The 20,325-nt window shown below is 41.3% G+C and overlaps 2 protein-coding genes across 9 annotated transcripts in view; one reads left to right on the top strand and one right to left on the bottom strand.

The window, feature by feature from the left end:
* Positions 1–11,436, bottom strand: part of CEP95 (centrosomal protein 95) — a 30,938-nt gene extending 19,502 nt beyond the window's left edge. For 4 of the 5 annotated variants that reach the window (XM_001116599.5, XM_028836668.2, XM_015120113.3 and 1 more), the window contains exons 1-5: positions 11,337–11,436; positions 9,746–9,874; positions 8,209–8,316; positions 5,236–5,346; positions 2,435–2,540 (exon numbers count right to left, since the gene is read on the bottom strand). In XM_001116599.5, the coding sequence (XP_001116599.2) occupies positions 2,435–2,540; positions 5,236–5,346; positions 8,209–8,316; positions 9,746–9,874; positions 11,337–11,355 (473 nt within the window). In that variant the 5' untranslated portion in view covers positions 11,356–11,436. Of the gene's footprint in view, positions 1–2,434; positions 2,541–5,235; positions 5,347–8,208; positions 8,317–9,327; positions 9,517–9,745; positions 9,875–11,336 lie in introns of those variants that run through there. The other variant, XM_077972460.1, reaches the window with a different exon arrangement.
* A 144-nt stretch (positions 11,437–11,580) lies between these two features.
* DDX5 (DEAD-box helicase 5) lies at positions 11,581–20,167 on the top strand. 4 transcript variants are annotated; one of them, XM_015120047.3, is made up of 14 exons: positions 11,581–11,695; positions 12,216–12,402; positions 13,605–13,770; positions 14,127–14,223; positions 14,332–14,465; positions 14,577–14,642; positions 14,879–15,020; positions 15,102–15,262; positions 15,349–15,521; positions 15,877–15,987; positions 16,200–16,261; positions 16,350–16,409; positions 17,646–17,870; positions 18,097–18,803. In XM_015120047.3, the coding sequence occupies exons 2-14, from the start codon at positions 12,359–12,361 to the stop codon at positions 18,498–18,500; spliced, it is 1,845 nt and encodes a 614-aa protein (XP_014975533.1). In that variant the 5' UTR covers positions 11,581–11,695; positions 12,216–12,358; the 3' UTR covers positions 18,501–18,803.
* The last annotated feature ends 158 nt before the right edge of the window (positions 20,168–20,325 follow it).

The raw sequence follows: 20,325 nt of genomic DNA, 5'->3' as shown, positions 1-20,325 counted from the left end.
AAAAAAAAAAATGAGAATCATTTAAAAGAAAGACATAGCATTATGTTCAACCTCTAATGAACAAGAAGTGCAATCAAACCTGTCATGACAATATATTTTTGTCTATGAAATAAGCACAAGCTTAAAAACTGTGAAAATGATCAATGATACTGGCTCATGAGGGTCCTGTAACCCAGCATTTCTATACTGTTGGTAAATGTACAGTCATGGCCTTTTTGGAAAACAATCTGGCAACTTGTTATTAGCCTTAAAACATCTATACTGTTTTACTCTGAATCTAGCCTCAAAATATAAGGAGAAAAAAGGAATAAACATTAAGTATCACGTTTTTGATAATATTTTTTAAAACCCTGTACTTCAGAAGAATGGTTTAGTAATTTATGACGTATCCACACGAATGATGTTATACAGTGATTAAAAATTATTATACAGAATTTAGACTGGGCGCGATGGCTCACGCCTGTAATCCCAGCACTTTGGGAGGCTGAGACAGGCAGATCACGAGGTCAGGAGATCGAGACCATCCTTGCTAACACGGTGAAACCCTGTCTCTACTAAAAATACAAAAAAACTAGCCGGGCGTAGTGGCAGATGCCTGTAGTCCCAGCTACTCGCAAGGCTGAGGCAGGAGAATGGCATGAATCCGGGAGGCAGAGCTTGCAGTGAGCCGAGAGATCACGCCACTGCACTCCAGCCTGGGCGACTGAGCAAGACTCTGTCTCAAAAAAAAAAAAAAAAAAAAAAAAAAAGAATTTAACAACTTGAGGCCAGGCGCAGCGGCTCATGCCTGTAATCCCACTTTGGGAGACTGAGGCGGGCGCATCACTTGAGGTCAGGCGTTCAAGACCGGCCTTGCCAACATGGTGAAACCTCGTCTTTACTAAAGATACAAACATTAGCCAGCTGTGGCAGCATGTGCCTGTAGTCCCAGCTACTCAGGAGGCTGAGGCACAAGAATCACTTGAAACCGGGAGGCAGAGGTTGCAGTGAGCTGAGATCGCGCCACAGCACACTCCAGCCTGTGTGACACAGCAAGACTCTGTCTCAAAAAAAAAAAAAAAAGAATTTAACAATTTGAGAACACTTAATGTGAAGTTTAAAAATGCAGGAAACGAGCCTGGTGAGGTGGGTCATGCCTATAATCCCAGCACTTTGGGAGGCTGCAGCAGGAGGATTGCTTGAGGCCAGGAATTGAAGACCAGCCTGGTCAACATAGCAAGACGCCATTTCTGTTTTAAAAAAAAAATGAGAAAAATGAGCCAGGTGTGGTGGTGCACACCTGTGGTCCCAGCTACTTGGGCTTAAGCCCAGGAGTTCAAGGCTACAGTGAACTCTGACCACGCCACTGTACTCCACCCTGGGTGTCAGAGCAAGACTCTGTCTCTTTATTAAAAAAGCAGGGGTGAGGGGCAGGCAACAAAATTATATAGACATATGACTAAATCCAAAAAAGAAAAAAACATAGTAAAAAGGACTAAAAAATTTAACAAAATGTCAACAGCAGTTATTTAGTTCGGAATAGATTTTTTTTTCCTGCTTTTTCTATTTTGCAAGTTTTTTGCAAAGATGATGACCTACTTTGACGATTAAGAGAAAAACAGGGCCCGGGCGCAGTGGCTCACGCCTGTAATCCCAACACCTTGGGAGGCCAAAGCAGGTGGATCACCTGAGGTCAGGAGTTCAAGACCAGCCTGACCAACATGGTGAAACCCCAACTCTACTAAAAACATAAAAATTAGCCAGGCTGGCCGGGCGCGGTGGCTCAAGCCTGTAATCCCAGCACTTTGGGAGGCCGAGACCGGCGGATCACGAGGTCAGGAGATCGAGACCATTCTGGCTAACCCAGTGAAACCCCGTCTCTACTAAAAAATACAAAAAACTAGCCGGGCGAGGCGGCGGGCGCCTGTAGTCCCAGCTACTCGGGAGGCTGAGGCAGGAGAATGGCGTGAACCCGGGAGGCGGAGCTTGCAGTGAGCTGAGATCCGGCCACTGCACTCCAGCCTGGGCGACAGACCGAGACTCCGTCTCAAAAAAAAAAAAAAAAAAATTAGCCAGGCATAGTGGCGCATGCCTGTAGTCCCAGCTACTCAGGAGGCTAAGGCAGGAGAATCGCTTGAACCTGGGAAGCAGAGTTTACAGTGAATCGAGATCATGCCACTGCACTCCAGCCTGGGAGACAGAATGAGACTCCGTCTCAAAAAAAAAAAAAAAAAAAAAAAATTTAAAAATGAGTAGGTAGTTAATACTGAGATTTAGGTATTATATATAACTCAAGGTTCTTAAAACTCCCTCAAGAAGGTTTAAAATATGAGAAGCTAGTAGAAGTTTCACATTAGCTTTTTTTCGTGCCATCTTGGTATATTATGTGCAATTTTAATTCTTAGTCCAAAAAGTGTAACTTGTATTCATTAAATTCAGAGACACTGAATGCTACCTCCCAAAAGAAACTCTTTTCCATGATGATTTAGATTCTTTAGTACTTTCTGGCTCTTCCAAAGGTTCTCCTCGATCGGATTCTTTAAAATATTGTTGAGTTTCACCTGTTCAGAACAGATAAAAACAATACCAAAAAACCCCTAAGTGAATACTACTTTTTCTATGTAAGAGGCAGGGAGAGGTAAGGACAGTGAGGCACCCCTAATTTGCCATGGTAAACAGGGTTCTTGTGAAAGTACAATCAGAAAGAACCAAATCTTCACCTATAATGAGCATGTATTATTCGAGTAACAAAGAAACAAGAATGTTGCTTTAAAAATAGGGCATAGAGTTGTATGAACAATGTTTTATTTCTTAAGTTGGTAGCACGTCCAGTCCATTTAATATTCTTATACCTCTCCATCTGTAAGGTATGTCTGAGGTATATCAAGATAACACAAAACATGATTGCGTCAACGTAATGCAAGCTCCAAGATAATCATGCCTTAGGCTGAGTCAGGCTGCATCAGGGCTTGGATGAAATTTTTCTTAAGACCATCAGTCCTTTTTTCCATCCCACCATACTTGAAGAATACATACTTTCACCAGTGGCTATAACTCACTAGGGAAATGATTTCAAAATATAGGTAGGTGAAACCTCCCATGATTCAGATTTACCCCTTTGGATATTTTCACGTCCATGTCTAGAGATTCACTATTCAAACACCCACCTTTTTTTTCTATTTCCATATTCACCAAGCAACATTTCAATAACATCAGTTAACATTTATTATGCATTTACTCTGAGCTAGGCTGTGTGCTCAACTGTTTACACATTATCTACTTACTTAACTTTCACAACTACTATGAAAGAATTTCAGCTGAGAAAACAGGCTTAGAGAGCTGCCGTCAGATAGTGAGAGGCAGAACCCAGCACTGAACCCACGGTCTTCCTTTCAACCCCTCCTCCTTCAGTGGTAAATGATAATGCTAGCTCAGGTCCCAGGTAGAAGCTGCCCTGCACAGCTGATGCGATTAGTGATAATAAAGATTTGTTCCCCATTACTGTTAACAGGCATTTTGAAGAATCTAATCAGCTCTAGGTAATACTGCCAGGTAAGTATATTTTAGACCTCCAAAGATGAGAAGCAGACTAAGAAAATGCTGTCCAGCTAAGGTACTGTCATATAGGGAAGCCTATCTGAGCAACTTCCCCAGTAGCTCACCACATACTGCCGATCTCCCCTGGAAATATCCTTCAGTCTTTCATCACCACCAGACTCACATAAAAGTATCCCTCAGCTGTGCCCTCCTCTATTCATCCCCACTGCCGTATCATTAGCCAGGCACTACCATCCCTCCCCTTCCTGCGAGCAAGCACTAAACTGTAAAAACCTGCTGCTCTCTTTACATTTCAAATTAACCTCTATCTCTTTACTTAGAGGTAATTTTCTACCTCTTAACCCTATTGCTAAAAAGACTAAAAAGGTACACACCATACAAATACCTACTGGTAGCCTTGAATTAGGTGAGTTCCACCTGTCAATACTCTCCCCTAGTTCTAATTCCCCCTTTATGCTTTTAATGTACGTATTTATGGCTGTCTCCCTGACTCAAGTACAGGTTTGAGAGCATCAACATGACACGCAGCTTGGAATCTTCCCAGAGTACTCAGGCGCATATAAAACACTCAATTTTTGAAACAAAGAAAGGTCCAGTGTGGCAGACTTTTCAATTTTCCCTCCCAGCTTTTAAATAGTTTAGCAACAATGATTAAAGGTAGGAAACTATCTCTAACCAAAGACTTTTAAGATTAATTTCAAATGTTATAATCACAGGTCTCACTAAGTGAGAATGAAGTGAGAATGAAGGAGGATGAGCCTACCCCAATTTTTTGTCTTAATTTGTATTCGAATTTATGTAAATTGTGGTTACTGCTGAAAATTTATTTTGGGTAACTTTTCAATATAAGAACAGGTAATATATTACTCCATTCATGACCAACAACATTATTTACTTAATCTCAAATTATTAAGACAGTTAAGTTCTTTTACTTTTTGCAATGATAAACATTTGAAATATTTAGGCTGTCACAAATGTAAGTGCAAGCTAAAGACAGAAATGCACCAGTTCTTCCTGTTGATGCCTCAGTAACATCCAAATTTTTAGCATAAATGGCAGTTCAGAAACACAAAATTTTGGAGTAGGACATTTTATGCAATCATAGGACAATAAATAATTTAGCCAGAAATTTACCTTTCTAGTATAAATTAGTTTTAAAGTAATTTATAAGCAACATGCAAGCTGATAAAGAACATGACAGTTGGCCAGGCGCGGTGGCTCAAGCCTGTAATCCCAGCACTTTGGGAGGCCGAGACGGGCGGATCACGAGGTCAGGAGATTGAGACCATCCTTGCTAACACGGTGAAACCCTGTCTCTACTAAAAATACAAAAAAACTAGCCAGGCGAAGTGGCGGGCGCCTGTAGTCCCAGCTACTTGGGAGGCTGAGGCAGGAGAATGGCGTGTACCCGGGAGGCGGAGCTTGCAGTGAGCTGAGATCCGGCCACTGCACTCCAGCCTGGGCGACAGAGCATGACTCCGTCTCAAAAAAAAAAAAAAAAAAAAAAAAAGAACATGACAGTCTAAGAGAGTTTCCAACCAGCTAGAACAGTAAGAATTTGAAATTTACAACTAAAGTTATCAGATATACTGTATTAGTGAATCTGCTTCCTATGAAGAAAAATATACAAAAAGATAAAAGGCAAAAGGGACATATCATAAAAGGTAAACCAAACCAAATTTCCATTCTTCAACTTACTTTTCTCATGAGATGTTTCACTGATGCGTTCTGTAAGATACTCCAACAAACCATCAAATATTTCCAGGAGATTCTTAATAGATTCTTTATCTCCTTTCACTATATTTTCTCCTGGAGACAGAATATAGAGCCATTAAAAAATTTAACCATGAAATCTGAAAGCTTCATAATCTTGAAACTTGGATATAACATTGTGAAAATGCCAGTTAAGAATACAGGCGATATAGCAACTTACAGTTCCTTGGAGATTAAATAAAAAAAAGAATACACACGAAACAATTATAAATATTAAAAACACCAATTTCCTGCCGCCTGATTATGTTTGAAGAAAAAAGGGGGAAGATTTAAATATGGTATCTAATAATTCACTGGCATATTCCTTCCTTTCTTGGAGAAGCAAAATAATTGGACTTAAGGTAACATCTCTAGTAAGATTTATACCAAAATATAATGCAGCAAAACAGGACTTTACCAGATTGGTGGAAAAAAATGGCAAGAGAGAACACTTTCAGACTGTGGTATCCTATTCTAAATGGTGGTTTGTTCAGAAGATTACAGCAGCAGAGTAACATCAAAACAACAACAACAAAAAAAACAATAAACTTGTTGGGATACTTTCCTCGGGAATTCCTGAGTTCTCCACCATAACCCCCCATATTTGTTAACTCCTCATTTTGTGTATATCATACTATTTTTCTGATTAAATTCCTTTCCCTGACTCCCTTCTGAAATATAAGCACTGCATATAAAACCTTTTAAAATCTCACCCCATCTTCAGCATTTCCAGCTACATCTCCTGCCATATCCACTTCACACTCAGATTATAACACAGTCCCTAGCACAGTACCTGCTCCATAACAGATTTTTAACATGAATGTTTAGGTTGAAATGTTGACTAGAAATGGGTTGGCAAAAAGCATGAAAACTTGACATATTTAATGTCACCTGAAATGGACTCCAAGTCAACCTCAGGTATAGATGGAACTTAACTCTTGTGATACTCTGTCCTTCGGGAGATCATGCCTGGCATTCTCATGAGTTCACACCAATATGGGAGAAGCAGTGTAGAAACTTGATATTTGGGAGAATCTAGCCAATCGTAACCTCAGCCATGATGCACAACAAACCTTAACCAGAAATGTGACGTTTTATACTACTACTAGTAACGACAATATTTGATAGTTTTTTCGTTTAAAACAATGAACCAGAAATCTTGGTTTTGGATGTGTTTTTCTGACTTAAAAATACCTAAGTATATCCCAAGAGTATCCTCAAAACTTTTCAGTTTCTAGGATGGTGAGTATACTGACAACCTAGCAACTAAGACTGCCAGCCAGAATGCAGTGCTTCATGCTGCAGGAGAAACTGTTTTACAATTTTTCATGGGGTGGGTGTAATCTGTCAAAGACAGCTCTGCATTAAAAAGTTTTACAAACATATATGTTAACAACCCTGCTATAGTATGTTTAACAAGCACAAATACCAGAACTTGTCCTACTTGGGTGATAAAGCAATTACAAATAGCAAAAAAAGAAGGAAACTATGGGACTATCTCTCAAATTATCTCCAAACTGATTTACTCACCTAGAAGTGCATTAAAAAACTTAAGACAGAGAAGTATTTTATTCTCTTTGCAAAAAATTTGTTCTTGTCAGTACCAAATTAAGAGATGTAAATCGGGACTTATCTTGATTAACATTTATCTCCTTTTACAACTATCAAAGAATAAATCAACAGTATAAATCCTCTTTTTGTGATTATAGTTTCACATCGTCAATATTCCCTCTATTCATAAGCTTGAAATAACTTACTGGAATAATCTTTCATTTCTAAACATAAATGAAATACACATAATATAGTGATCTGTAAATATATTTTGTATGCTTGGTTTTAGGATACAGCATAACATACTTTATTTTGGAGATTTAATTACAGTAAAAATTTTTTGAATAGATAATATGGTTCAAAATTCAGAAAGTGCAAAAAGTATACAGTGAGAGTTCTTGTCCCTTTCTCCTGCAACCCTAAGGTTCCCTTTGTTGGAGGCAATCAGTATTACGAGTTTCTTGTATATGCTTCTAGACAGTCCTTCTGATTGCAAACAACTGCAAATATCTTCTCCACACCTTTGTTTTTACAAACACTAGCATACTACTCTGCACATTACCATTATAATTGTACTACATTTTTCTCACATCACAGATGCTACAGATTGTTCCCCTAACCTGGAACATGGTGCACAGAGTATATTCAATCATCTTTTATAGCCACAGAGCAGTCCACTGTATGCAACTATCATGATTTATTTAACCAGTCCCTACTAATGGACATTTAGGTGTTTCTAATTTTTAGCTATCACAAACAAGAAGCATTAGTATGCTTTAAAATAAAACAACACGGCCAGGCACAGTGGTTCAGGCCTGTAATCCCAGCAATTTCACAAGCGGAGCCAGGGGGATTGCCTGAGCCTAGGAATTCCAAATCAGCCTGGGCAAATGGCGAAACTCTGTCTTTACAAAAAATAGAAAAAATTAGCCAGGCATGGTGGTGCACAGCTGTAGTCCCAGCTACCTGGGAGGCTGAAGTGAGAGGATCACCTGAGCTTAGGAGGTTGAGGCTTCAGTGAGCTGTGACTGCACCACTGCACTCCAGCCTGGGCAACAGAGTGACACTCTGAATCAAAAAAAATAAAAATAAACAAAACAACATAACATAAAAACAAAAAACATACCTCAAATTACCAGCTAGGATACTCACGTTTCAGACCCAGATCAATCGCAAAATCGATGTTCAGCTCTCCTGGAAAAGTTCTCATGCATGGGCCTGACCTCTAATCAGTTGACTGCCTTAGCTCAATCTTACAATTTGGTCTACTCCATAAGCTCAATCATTTGGTTAAGTAAACAATGTCTACGGTTCTAACAATTATTTTACTAAAATGCATAATTATGTGATAGTTAAATATATACCAACCTGTTATGTGAGACAAGCTGACCTGTAAGTAATCCAAGGCCAGCGAATCAATTACTGCTTGTACATTGTGTGCATCATCCTCTTGACTCCTAGGAATAGCTATGAGGTCTGTGGGGGAAAAAAAAAATCACATAATTTTGTATCCATGAGAGACCAAGTTTTCATCTCATTGTCTCTCACTAGGCTACTGAATATGCTCAACTGCTATGAAAGCTCTGCCCAAACAGAACATGCTGTAAAGTACAGACTAAAATTAATAAATCCTGAACTCTACACAGCAGAATCTTTATTGGTTATTTATTGATTGAACCGATTTATCAATTTTGGATATTGACTGAATATTTATTACACCATTTATATATACATATATATATGAACATGCTTTACAAGAAGCACCATGTTAAGGAAGATAAAGTGGCCCCTACATTCAAAGAGAGCTAATAGTCTAGTAAGGGAGCCAAGACATGATACTTTAACCCATAACTATGGGCTGCTTTCTACGAGAGGAAAAAAAAAAACAACACAGCAGGCATTGGAAGATTATTTTATATATATGTATGTTTGTTTATTTATTTATTGAGACAGGGTCTCGCTCTGTTGTCCAGGCTGGAATGCAGTGGCGTGATCTTGGCTCACTACAACCTCTGCCTCCCCGGCTCAAGCAATTCTCTTGCCTCAGCCTCCCAAGTAGCTGGGATTATAGGCGTGCACCACTATGCCTGGCTAATCTTTGTATTTTTAGCAGAGACGGGGTTTTGCCATGTTGGCCAGGCTGGTCTTGAACTCCTAGCCTCAGGTGATCCACCTGCCTCAAATGATCAGCCTCCCAAAGTGCTGGGATTACAGGCGTGAGCCACCACGCCCGGCCCTTATATGTCCTTTTGAGTAGCCAACTGGAATTATTGGTATAAAGATTTAAAATGTCAGTACAGGCTGGGCATGGTGGCTCATGCCTGTAATCCTATCACTTTGGGAGGCAGACAGGGGAGAATCACTTAAGCTGAGTTGGTACCACCCTGTTCTTGAACATAGTGAGATGGGGAGCAAGATGAAAGGATATATACGCTTATTAACTGTCTTGGTAAATTAGGTTCATCAAGTACAAATATCAATTCTTACCCCTAACACTGGTTAAGTAACAGGATCCAATAAATTCCCAAGTTCCACTCAATTTTACAACCTTTGAAGGTACATTTTCAGAAAGGATGCAACTTTCACAAGGCATTAGCCATGATTGGATTAACCAGTGATTATCAGGAGCCCTCAAACTGATCTGCTCAAGGCCATTATTGAGTGGATTCCACAGGGTATTCCTTAAGGAATATAATATTATAATTAGACAATACGCAATATTAAATACCATTTAATATACGATATTTAAATATTGTATATTAATATATAATTTAATATGCAATATTAAAAAATATATAGGCAAAGAGAAAATGAAATGTTATAAATACCAAAGCATCTAACTAAAGGACCATAAACTTCTGACCTAAGATATAGGCAAAATTACTCCTGCTTTTAGTAGTCTTACCTGGTACCTTTTCTCCCAAAATAGACTGATAAAGGGCAATAAAAACATTAGCATCACAGTCTTGAAGTTCATGTATTCTCAGATGTATATGACACTTAAAAAGAAGGCTATTGGCAATGGTTACCCACTCTGTTGGGAAAAAGGGGGAAAGATCAGTCTTAAATACCACCAGAAAAAAATCACACACCCATTCAAAAAATCCAACAACCTCCCCACCCAGAAAAAAAAAAAGACACTGAACTTTGTAGAAGATAGGGAATTTGATTGTTATAGAATTTCAAAGACCCGTTAGGCATGATTTTTAAAAAGATGTATTTAATTTCTTGGGATGATTTCCAGAGTGCTGTAATTTCTATACAGTCAAAACTATACTGCAAATTCAACTGTTACTGTTGCAGCCTAAAATCTTAAGTTACTTATATAAGCCTTACGTGGGTGTTTTTAGTTAAAACATATTTACAAGTAAACAGGAATATTATGTCATAAGCAACAGTTTAATAATAATCTGAAGTTACTAGACAGTCATTAATAAAATATGTTGCTTCAAACTCCCAACAGTATTGGTCATGTGTTTACCCAATTATCTTGTGCAAGTCAGGATTTCTCTGGTGCCCAAATAAGTGGTGATTAAACTTAGGCTGTTAAGAACTGGCATAATGACAACATCAACACTAATGCATTTCTTAGTTTTTCTTTTTTATTATATTGATCTACATGAAACAAAATATTGGAAGTACATGAAGCTCAGAATTATCAATACTGTTGACGTTTCCTGCATACCACATTCTCCTCTCCCCTAGATATTGCTGGGATTTGCGAAGTTTAACAGTTTCTCTACCAAAAGCAACTTAGCTTAAAATACTTGTTCCTTGAAATGCCTGACGATTGGTAGGAAAGCACTGGCAATCGATATTAGAAACAAACATCTCCACTATGTTCTGGACACATGACGTTCTGGAAACGAATGAGAGTGTATCTTCCAGGCACATAATCCCCCTCTCCAAGCCCATTTCTCACAACTGGCCAAACCATGACAACTGGTTTGTACGCAGTCCTAGTGAAAAGGATGAAAGCGTCCTAGACAACCAAATTAATTCGCTCTTCAAAAGCGGTGCTAGACAAAGCCCATGACTCTAGAGGGCACTGAAGAGAAAAAAGCACCACTATTCTTCTGTGGCAGGGGCATGAATAAACCTTAAGAGTGCCGTTCCTTTAAAGACCACTACAAAAGGAGGTACGACCTCAGGGCCCATAGTGCAAGGGAGGAGGGCACATGGACAGCGGCTAGACGCCCCACAGAAAGACAAGTCCGAGGACGACCCTTCTGACTGCTCTTTTTGCAGCCAGGACCCGAGCGTCCTACCGGCCTCGCCCCAGTGCCTCTCTCCCACCTCATACTGCTGTTCCACGGCCTCAAAGCGAAGAGGGGGTGAAGCTGAGAGACCCTATCCAGAGAACCCGCCACCGCGACGCAGCGTCTGACAGTAACGAGCCCCGCCGACACCCCAGACCCAGTCCGGGCTAGCCCGAGGCCTCCCTGAAGGTGGACAGTTTCAGTAAACACACACCGCGACCCCAGGGAAACACTCACCAGCCTCCGAGCGGGCCATGTCTCGGAAGCAGGTCGCCGCCGGACTCCGACGCTGCCAGACCGGCGACGGTGTCCTGCAAGGACCGAACGCAGAGCAGACGCTGGGGGGCGGGCGCACGAACTAAAGCGCGGGGAAGGAGGCGTGAAAGAGGGAGGGACGTTAAAAGAACTTCTCGCCGCTGATTGGTCATCAGAGGAGCACTTCCTTTCACAGCACGTGCCACGGAAGCGGTTTGGGAAGTTTAGAGACCATTCTCCGCCGGCCAAAACCCGTCACAGGATTGTCAGACCCGTGGGTCGGACGGTCCAAGTTAGCCGGCAGCTGGGGGCGGGTCCCGGGTGCTGGCAGCGCACTTCCGGTGAGCTATTTCGTTATGTATCCCTCCGCCGACGTCAACGGGGAAGTAGTGCGGCCCCCTGTCACGGTGGGCGGTGGGGGGGTAACGTCACGTGACAACGCCAGGCCCCCGCCTTCCCTCTCATTTGGTTACAGGCGTGAGGGCTCTTTGGAGACGTAAACACCTCCGAGTGGGGAGGGTGGGCGGGCTTGGGCTGGCTGTTTTATCGTCTGGCTGGGCTTGGGAAAGGGCAGGGTGGCTTTCTTGAGGTGTGGAAAGACGAGAAGAAGGTGAGGTCAAGAGAGTGGAGAATGAGGCATTTCAATGGTGGGTGGGCCCTGACCTGAGAGAGCGGCACGGGGTGGGGTGAAAGCGCGGCGATCGCGGAACGCCGGCGGGCGTTGCGGCCTCTGCGCGAGGGGCGGGGCGATTAGGTCATAGAGCGGCTCCCAGCGTGCCTTGCGGCGTAGGAGGAGGTCCAGACTATAAAAGCGGCTGCCGGAAAGCGGCCGGCACCTCATTCATTTCCACCGGTCTCTAGGTGTGCAGCTTTGGCTGGTGTCATCGCCGTCACTCCTCCGCTGCCGCCCCCGCAAGGCTTCGCCGTCGCCGAAGCCATTTCCAGCGACTCGTCGCACCCTTTTCTATCTACTTCGTTCCCCGCCAACCGCAACCATTGACGCTATGTCGGGTTATTCGAGTGACCGAGACCGCGGCCGGGATCGAGGGTGAGTGTGGGAGCCGAGTTGTCAGGGCTGGCGGGTGGGGGATGGGAGGGCGGGTCAGGGTGGCGGCGGGCCGGGGCTTTGCGGCTTGGACTCGGCCTTTCCGGGCTATCTTGGGGCCTCCTTTCCCGAAGGCTTGCGCCATTTTGATATTCACGTAACAGTGAGTGGGAGAGATTTGACGGGATAGTGTCTTCATCCTCGCTTTTTGTGTGGGGGTCGGGGAGCCGTCGGGGCGGCTGCCATTTGGTAGCTGTTGAGGGAATTCAGAGGGAGCGCATTGTTCGGATGAAAGCGCGACGCTTCGAGGCAGACGAAGGAACAGCTGTTAGGTGCGGCCTTTCGGGAGGTGTTTTTGGGGTGGTCGGGCATTCTGTGGGAGCGAAGGGACCACCTCCAAAGCCACTGGTGCTGTGGGGGTAGGAGGGCGGCCGGCATCAGCCATGTGGCTGAGTCGCGGGTATAAAATGCCGGCCTTGGACATGGCGGCGGCGCCTTTGTTACTCCGCCCGGCGGAGGAGCTCAAAATGGCAGCGTCGAGAAAATGTGGCGCAGAGAGAAATGCGAGACAAAGGGGGAAGCGCCGCCCCAGCGGGAACGCCGCCCGGCCGGCTCCGCCCGGGCCGGGACTCCTCCCCCGGTAGTCGCCGGCTCCTCCTTTTCTTTTTTCCTGCGTTATATAATTTTAATTCGTTGATCCGGAGCTCTACCGCGGCGTCCCCCCAGCTCGGTTTGCTAGCAGAAGTGTTTCTAAACCGTTGTTTCGTTTTCGTTGTCTGTGCTGTCTAGATTGTTGACATCAAAGCTCTTTGGCTTGAAAACGGCCATATGAGTAACATCGTTGTGATGCTCTTCGGTTCATGTAGGCTTGTTATCACTGATAATGAATTGCTAGACTGGTGAGAAAGATAATAGTAACCACAAGAAGTGGTGTGTAATACTAAATTCTGGCATCTGGGTGACAAGTTTTCGATATAGTAAATCCCAGGCTGTTTACGTGGCCTAAGTTGTGTGTACTTGGGACTACGGGAAACGTTAACTGTGGCTGTTGAGAGAGAGATTATCACTAAGGACAGTGCTAGGTTTACCTCTCGAAGTCGGCTTTCAGTGATCTTTAGCTTGTGCCAAGGGATGGTAAACAAATCTGTCCAGAAACCTAGGTGTAGCCATTTGAAAATGTAAATAACTTTTTTTCTTCATTCCAGGTTTGGTGCACCTCGATTTGGAGGAAGTAGGGCGGGGCCCTTATCTGGAAAGAAGTTTGGAAACCCTGGGGAGAAACTAGTTAAAAAGAAGTGGAATCTTGATGAGCTGCCCAAGTTTGAGAAGAATTTCTATCAAGAGCACCCTGATTTGGCTAGGCGGACAGCAGTGAGTAAATTCATGTGGCTTCATCAGGCTGTAACTCAATGGAGTCTAGTAAATGAAATTCTGACAGGTGTTTTGCAAATAACTCAATTTTGGTAGAGTTACGTTTTCTGACTTCGTAATTGGGAAAGGTGTGACTCACTTTTGCAAATAGGTGGCTTTGGGAATTTTTTTTTTTTAGATTGAGTATAGCAGAATAAACGGTTTTTTTGTCATATAGGGTTTTCATACGCGGTTCCAGATTAAAATGAAGCTACTTTAAACTAGTTACTAAATTATGAAGTTACGGGCTTGCCAATTACGTATTTAGTTAGGGGTGGTTGTCATGAGCTTTAAGACTGTTATAATTTGTTTTGCAGCAAGAGGTGGAAACATACAGAAGAAGCAAGGAAATTACAGTTAGAGGTCACAACTGCCCGAAGCCAGTTCTAAATTTTTATGAAGCTAATTTCCCTGGTGAGTGCTACTTTTCAGTTCTACCCTACCCCTGTGTTTTTGTTTTCACCTACCTCCTCCTTTCCTTGGCATCACTAATTTTTGTTAAATATCTGTCACTAATTATAGCAAATGTCATGGATGTTATTGCAAGACAGAATTTCACTGAACCCACTGCTATTCAAGCTCAGGGATGGCCAGTTGCTCTAAGTGGATTGGATATGGTTGGAGTGGCACAGACTGGATCTGGGAAAACATTGTCTGTAAGTTTGAGAGAACTCTTGATGTAATATGTGCAAGAAAACGGAATGCTAATTTAAAAACAAGAGTATTTTAATGTGATTTCTGTTTGTCCCCGTCTTCACCCCAAATAGTATTTGCTTCCTGCCATTGTCCACATCAATCATCAGCCATTCCTAGAGAGAGGCGATGGGCCCATTGTAAGTATATATTTTTAACTTTTTATTAGAAGTGTAATATATAGATTTTTAGACTACATAGCAAAAGATGTAATTATTTGTGGTGGTTTTATACAGAGGTTAGCTCACCCTATTCAGCTGGAGTTGCTTTGGGTATTGGACAACACATGAAGAAAGGATCTGCCATCATAACTAATAAGTTAATAGTTTAAAACTAGTATCCAGGTTTGTGCTGAAAGCTGTTTCTCTTTCCTTAGTGTTTGGTGCTGGCACCAACTCGGGAACTGGCCCAACAGGTGCAGCAAGTAGCTGCTGAATATTGTAGAGCATGTCGCTTGAAGTCTACTTGTATCTATGGTGGTGCTCCCAAGGGACCACAAATACGTGATTTGGAGAGAGGTCTGTAATGAAGAGAGTTTTATTTGTTATTGGTGCTAAATATTTTAGGTATTATAGTTACACTTACGTGTTTAATTAAAGGTGTGGAAATCTGTATTGCAACTCCTGGAAGACTGATTGACTTTTTAGAGTGTGGGAAAACCAATCTGAGAAGAACAACCTATCTTGTCCTTGATGAAGCAGACAGAATGCTTGATATGGGTTTTGAACCCCAAATAAGGAAGATTGTGGATCAAATAAGAGTAAGTGTCCTTTGAAATATGTGATCAAATTCAATTCTATTTTCACTTTTAGTCTGACACTAATTTTTCCCCCCAAAATCCATTAGCCTGATAGGCAAACTCTAATGTGGAGTGCGACTTGGCCAAAAGAAGTAAGACAGCTTGCTGAAGATTTCTTGAAAGACTATATCCATATAAACATTGGTGCACTTGAACTGAGTGCAAACCACAACATTCTTCAGATTGTGGATGTGTGTCATGACGTAGAAAAGGATGAAAAGTAAGTTTTATTAACTCTGTTATATTCGCTTCCTAACCTTGCTAAAATTGAGGGATCATTGTTATTTCAGTTGGTGTGATTTCGTTTAGTTAGCCTATTAATCCTTCTGAAAATATCTTGAATTCTTCAAATAATGATTATCACCGTTTATAGTTTTCCTATAGAAGGAATTCATGTGTCCCCTGGTTGACTTAAGGACCAAGGGTCGAACTACTACATAAGTGGGTTAGCAGGTGTTTTCTCTTTGACTTCCAGCCATGTAAATTGAACTTAATGTTTTGCTGACCATAAATGTGGGGCCCTACCAATGGTCTTTTAAAACTCAGGATTTTTCCTTTCTCTCTCCCATTATTAGACTTATTCGTTTAATGGAAGAGATCATGAGTGAGAAGGAGAATAAAACCATTGTTTTTGTGGAAACCAAAAGAAGATGTGATGAGCTTACCAGAAAAATGAGGAGAGATGGGTATGTGTGGGCTCCTCCATTGAAGCAGATTTTTTTGTAACTGAGCTTAGGAAAGGGCAAACTTGGATCAGGAGCAGTGGATATCTGATAATATAAGTGAATTTAATTCTTTTTAATTTCTGGTGAAATTAAAGAGATCTGTGACAAGACGTGGTTAAGCACTGGAGTCTGAGGTTTTCAATGTGAGTTTTATGATACAACTTGTCTTTTAGGTGGCCTGCCATGGGTATCCATGGTGACAAGAGTCAACAAGAGCGTGACTGGGTTCTAAATGGTAAATATTTCAAATGAAGTTTTTTTCCCCCCTTACTTAGCTAGAATTCTGCTCAGATAATTGATCATGTATATGCCTTCCTTTGTAGAATTCAAACATGGAAAAGCTCCTATTCTGATTGCTACAGATGTGGCCTCCAGAGGGCTAGGTTAGTACAAACTCGCATTCATGGCTTGGTTTCCCAGAAGATCTCCATTTAACTTTTTTAAAGAAAGTTTATTGCTTTCTTTAACCTCTGCATTTTTTCTAAGTTTTTTTCACATAAAGGTGCTGTCTTTGTGGCAAGGCCTAGGCATGACAATCGGAGGACTCGAGGGGGATGGAGGACTAGTGATCGGCTGGCTGCTTCCAGTCGATTAGAGAGGTGAAAAAGCTGAACGTGTGCCAGTAATCTTCAAAAGGCAGAACATATCACCTCTGCCCCGTAAACTGTTCTCTCCGAGGGAAAAAATGGAAGTTATCCTCACAGTTCACTGCCGTGGTATTTCTTCTGTCCCATGCTTTGCATGACTGCCATGGTACAGCCTTGTTTCAAACTGTTCACTGTGATCTGTGGGTCTTTGAGTTTCAGTGAGTTTGCTGAAATGTCGAAGAAATATTTCCAAACTTCAATGTTCAATGAAATTTTTGTTCAAGTTTGAAATGGAGAGAGCAGCTTTAAAAGGTACTAAGCCTTTTACAAATTGGTGAGTACTGGCACATGAGATCTAGAGCAGGAGCAACTTCTCACACATAGTCAGTGGGAAAAGAAAGTGCTTTGAAAGTTCCTCCCTCACCTACACAGTAGTCGTCATGTCGAGACCTGCCAGAGAGAGACACATTCTCAAGTGAATCCTGGCTTCTTGGAAGCGCTTGCCTAGACGAGACACAGTGCATAAAAACAACTTTTGGGGGACAGGTATGTTTTCTTGCAGCTGCGGTTGTAAGGTCTTGGCAAGACAAGCAGTGTGGCCAGAAGTTTGAACTTCTGATGAATGTGTAATGCAAAGGACCTTGTACATTTTTTTGTTTCAAGGTCCTCAAAATGAGCACATGAAGAGGTTGCTGTGAAACTTTAAGTGGCCCTACTGCGCAGAAGCATTCAGATGTCACTTGATGATCTGTAAGGGAACTTGCTGATTTGGGAATGTGCTAGGGAATACACATTCCTTTTGACAGGGTCTGTCACTGGGTGGGTGATAACTTATACAGATGACATGTGCTTTTTTTTCTTTTTTCAACCTCAATGGTATTCCTACAGGGAATGGATAACCATTTTAACTGTATTTTTTGCAGCCCGTACCTTCTTGGGAATACAATTGTCTAACTTTTTATTTTTGGTCTGGCTGTTGTGGTGTGCAAAACTCCGTACATTGCTATTTTGCCACACTGCAACACCTTACAGATGTGGAAGATGTGAAATTTGTCATCAATTATGACTACCCTAACTCCTCAGAGGATTATATTCATCGAATTGGAAGAACTGCTCGCAGTACCAAAACAGGCACAGCATACACTTTCTTTACACCTAATAACATAAAGCAAGTGAGCGACCTTATCTCTGTGCTTCGTGAAGCTAATCAAGCAATTAATCCCAAGTTGCTTCAGTTGGTCGAAGACAGAGGTTCAGGTAAGGATGACTGATAGGAAATGTTGGTAGTTGTGAGTCACATCGTTGTCTACAAATCCATTTAAATGGTATTGGAGGGTGAGTAAAACCTTGAACGGAAAACTTATGTTGAAAAACTGTAAAACCATTTCACGCCTGCAATGAATAGATCTAATTCTTTCTGTCCACAATGATTTGTGTCATAGACATAATTGATCAATTTGCAATTTTTTTTTTTTTTTGACAGGTCGTTCCAGGGGTAGAGGAGGCATGAAGGATGACCGTCGGGACAGATACTCTGCGGGCAAAAGGGGTGGATTTAATACCTTTAGAGACAGGGAAAATTATGACAGAGGTTACTCTAGCCTGCTAAAGAGAGATTTTGGGGCAAAAACTCAGAATGGTGTTTACAGTGCTGCAAATTACACTAATGGGAGCTTTGGAAGTAATTTTGTGTCTGCTGGTATACAGACCAGTTTTAGGACTGGTAATCCAACAGGGACTTACCAGAATGGTTATGATAGCACTCAGCAATACGGAAGTAATGTTCCAAATATGCACAATGGTATGAACCAACAGGCATATGCATATCCTGCTACTGCAGCCGCACCTATGATTGGTTATCCAATGCCAACAGGATATTCTCAATAAGACTTTAGAAGTATATGTAAATGTCTGTTTTTCATAATTGCTCTTTATATTGTGTGTTATCTGACAAGATAGTTATTTAAGAAACATGGGAATTGCAGAAATGACTGCAGTGCAGCAGTAATTATGGTGCACTTTTTCGCTATTTAAGTTGGATATTTCTCTACATTCCTGAAACAATTTTTAGGTTTTTTTTGTACTAGAAAATGCAGGCAGTGTTTTCACAAAAGTAAATGTACAGTGATTTGAAATACAATAAATGAAGGCAATGCATGGCCTTCCAATAAAAAATATTTGAAGACTGAATTAAGTGGAAATTGTACTTTATTTTATATATATAATGTTATGTAAAACTTTGCTTAGATGGTCTGGTTTTTTTTGTTTTGTTTTGTTTTTAATCATGAAAACAAATGACTGCTCCTTTTTATTTAATTTGGGAGGCAGGGGGAATCAGAAGGCCCTTTACAATGAACTATATTGCAGGAGTCAATGAACTGATTTAGGTGAATTTTTAGTTATAGGCTACATTGCATAAAAGCTTTGTCAGCTCCCAACATCAGGGGAGTCATTTAATATAGCCTTTTCCTTATTTGCTAGTATGGTTAAATGAGAGAATAGTGAAATAGATACAAAGTCATCTATGTAATGTGAGAATGTGGATGACTTTGGCAAAATTTATAATTTAAAAAGCTCCAAATAACTGGTTTTTTTCAAGAGATTTATTCTCATGCTCTTGGCTATACTGTGAATTACTGAAATGTTGAACAAACCTGTGAAAGACATACATTCGCTCTTTAAGATGGCCAGGAGCTAAACTTGAGTCTCCTTAACTGATTGAGTTTGCACAACGTTCTCAGTGCAGGTTACTTGTAGATTCTAGTCTTCACAGGCTCCCTGGGGCTCTTAACTGTAGTCACGCTGGGAGTCATGAATGTCTTTCCAATAATTCAGGGAATTTTAGAGATCTTCAAACTGTAAGGTCTATTCATACTCAACACAAGGAAAAAACCTCATTAAAATTAATGACTAATCAGGAGGCAACATAACCAAAAGCACAGTGAATAAAAGTTTTCATGGTAGGTTCAACATGGGTTTATTGCTAGAAAGATCCAGGGGATAGCTTTAGGTTTAACTTTGGCTCACCAACCTAACTTTCTAATCATTTATTTCAGTAATAGCTAGAAGTGGGTCTGAATGTTTTTCCAGAGTTTGATACATGGTTTTGCCAGAAGAGAAGTCTTCAGGAGACTTCATTTAAATTCTGATTATTAAACTGAGGCTTTAATCGATGTTAATGCCTTATGTCAAATGTAAAGTTAGAATTTGCTAGGGTTGGGGTAGGGAGTGATATTTCTAGGACTCAGACATTGAAAACTCATTCAGCCTCTAGTAACCTGGATGGTTTTCAGTGGCATGGTTAGTCAAATTCATGGTTTTAAACTTAGAAGCAGCTTTCGGGGGAGAGGGTAGGTTGGAGCATTTATTACGTATTTTACTGTTTAATGTCTTAACCGTGGGCCTTTTAATTTGTACTTAATGAAATGATTGTGGGGCTGTGGAAAAAATTTACCTATTTACCTTGGAAGTTTTAAAAGACAGTCCACTTTTTAGCATGTGTGTTGTGTCCAGCCTGTGGTTGTCTTTAACTAATAAATGTGATTTTTCTCCCCATTCTCTCTATTTATTTATTTGCGTATAGGCCTCTTACCTGGTGTGAATTCCTGAATGTGGAAAACACCTGGCAGTAGTAGTACCCAGCTTTGCAGTTAATTACTAGATTTGCTTTTCAGCAATACTGTTGCACTTTGTAGCTGGCCTTTTTTTAAAC

The sequence above is a fragment of the Macaca mulatta genome, chromosome 16 (assembly GCF_049350105.2).
Source record: "Macaca mulatta isolate MMU2019108-1 chromosome 16, T2T-MMU8v2.0, whole genome shotgun sequence".
In the NCBI taxonomy this organism is placed as follows: domain Eukaryota; kingdom Metazoa; phylum Chordata; class Mammalia; order Primates; family Cercopithecidae; genus Macaca; species Macaca mulatta.
The sequence above is the reverse complement of the archived record's forward strand: the minus strand, read 5'-3'. Positions and strand labels throughout refer to the sequence as shown.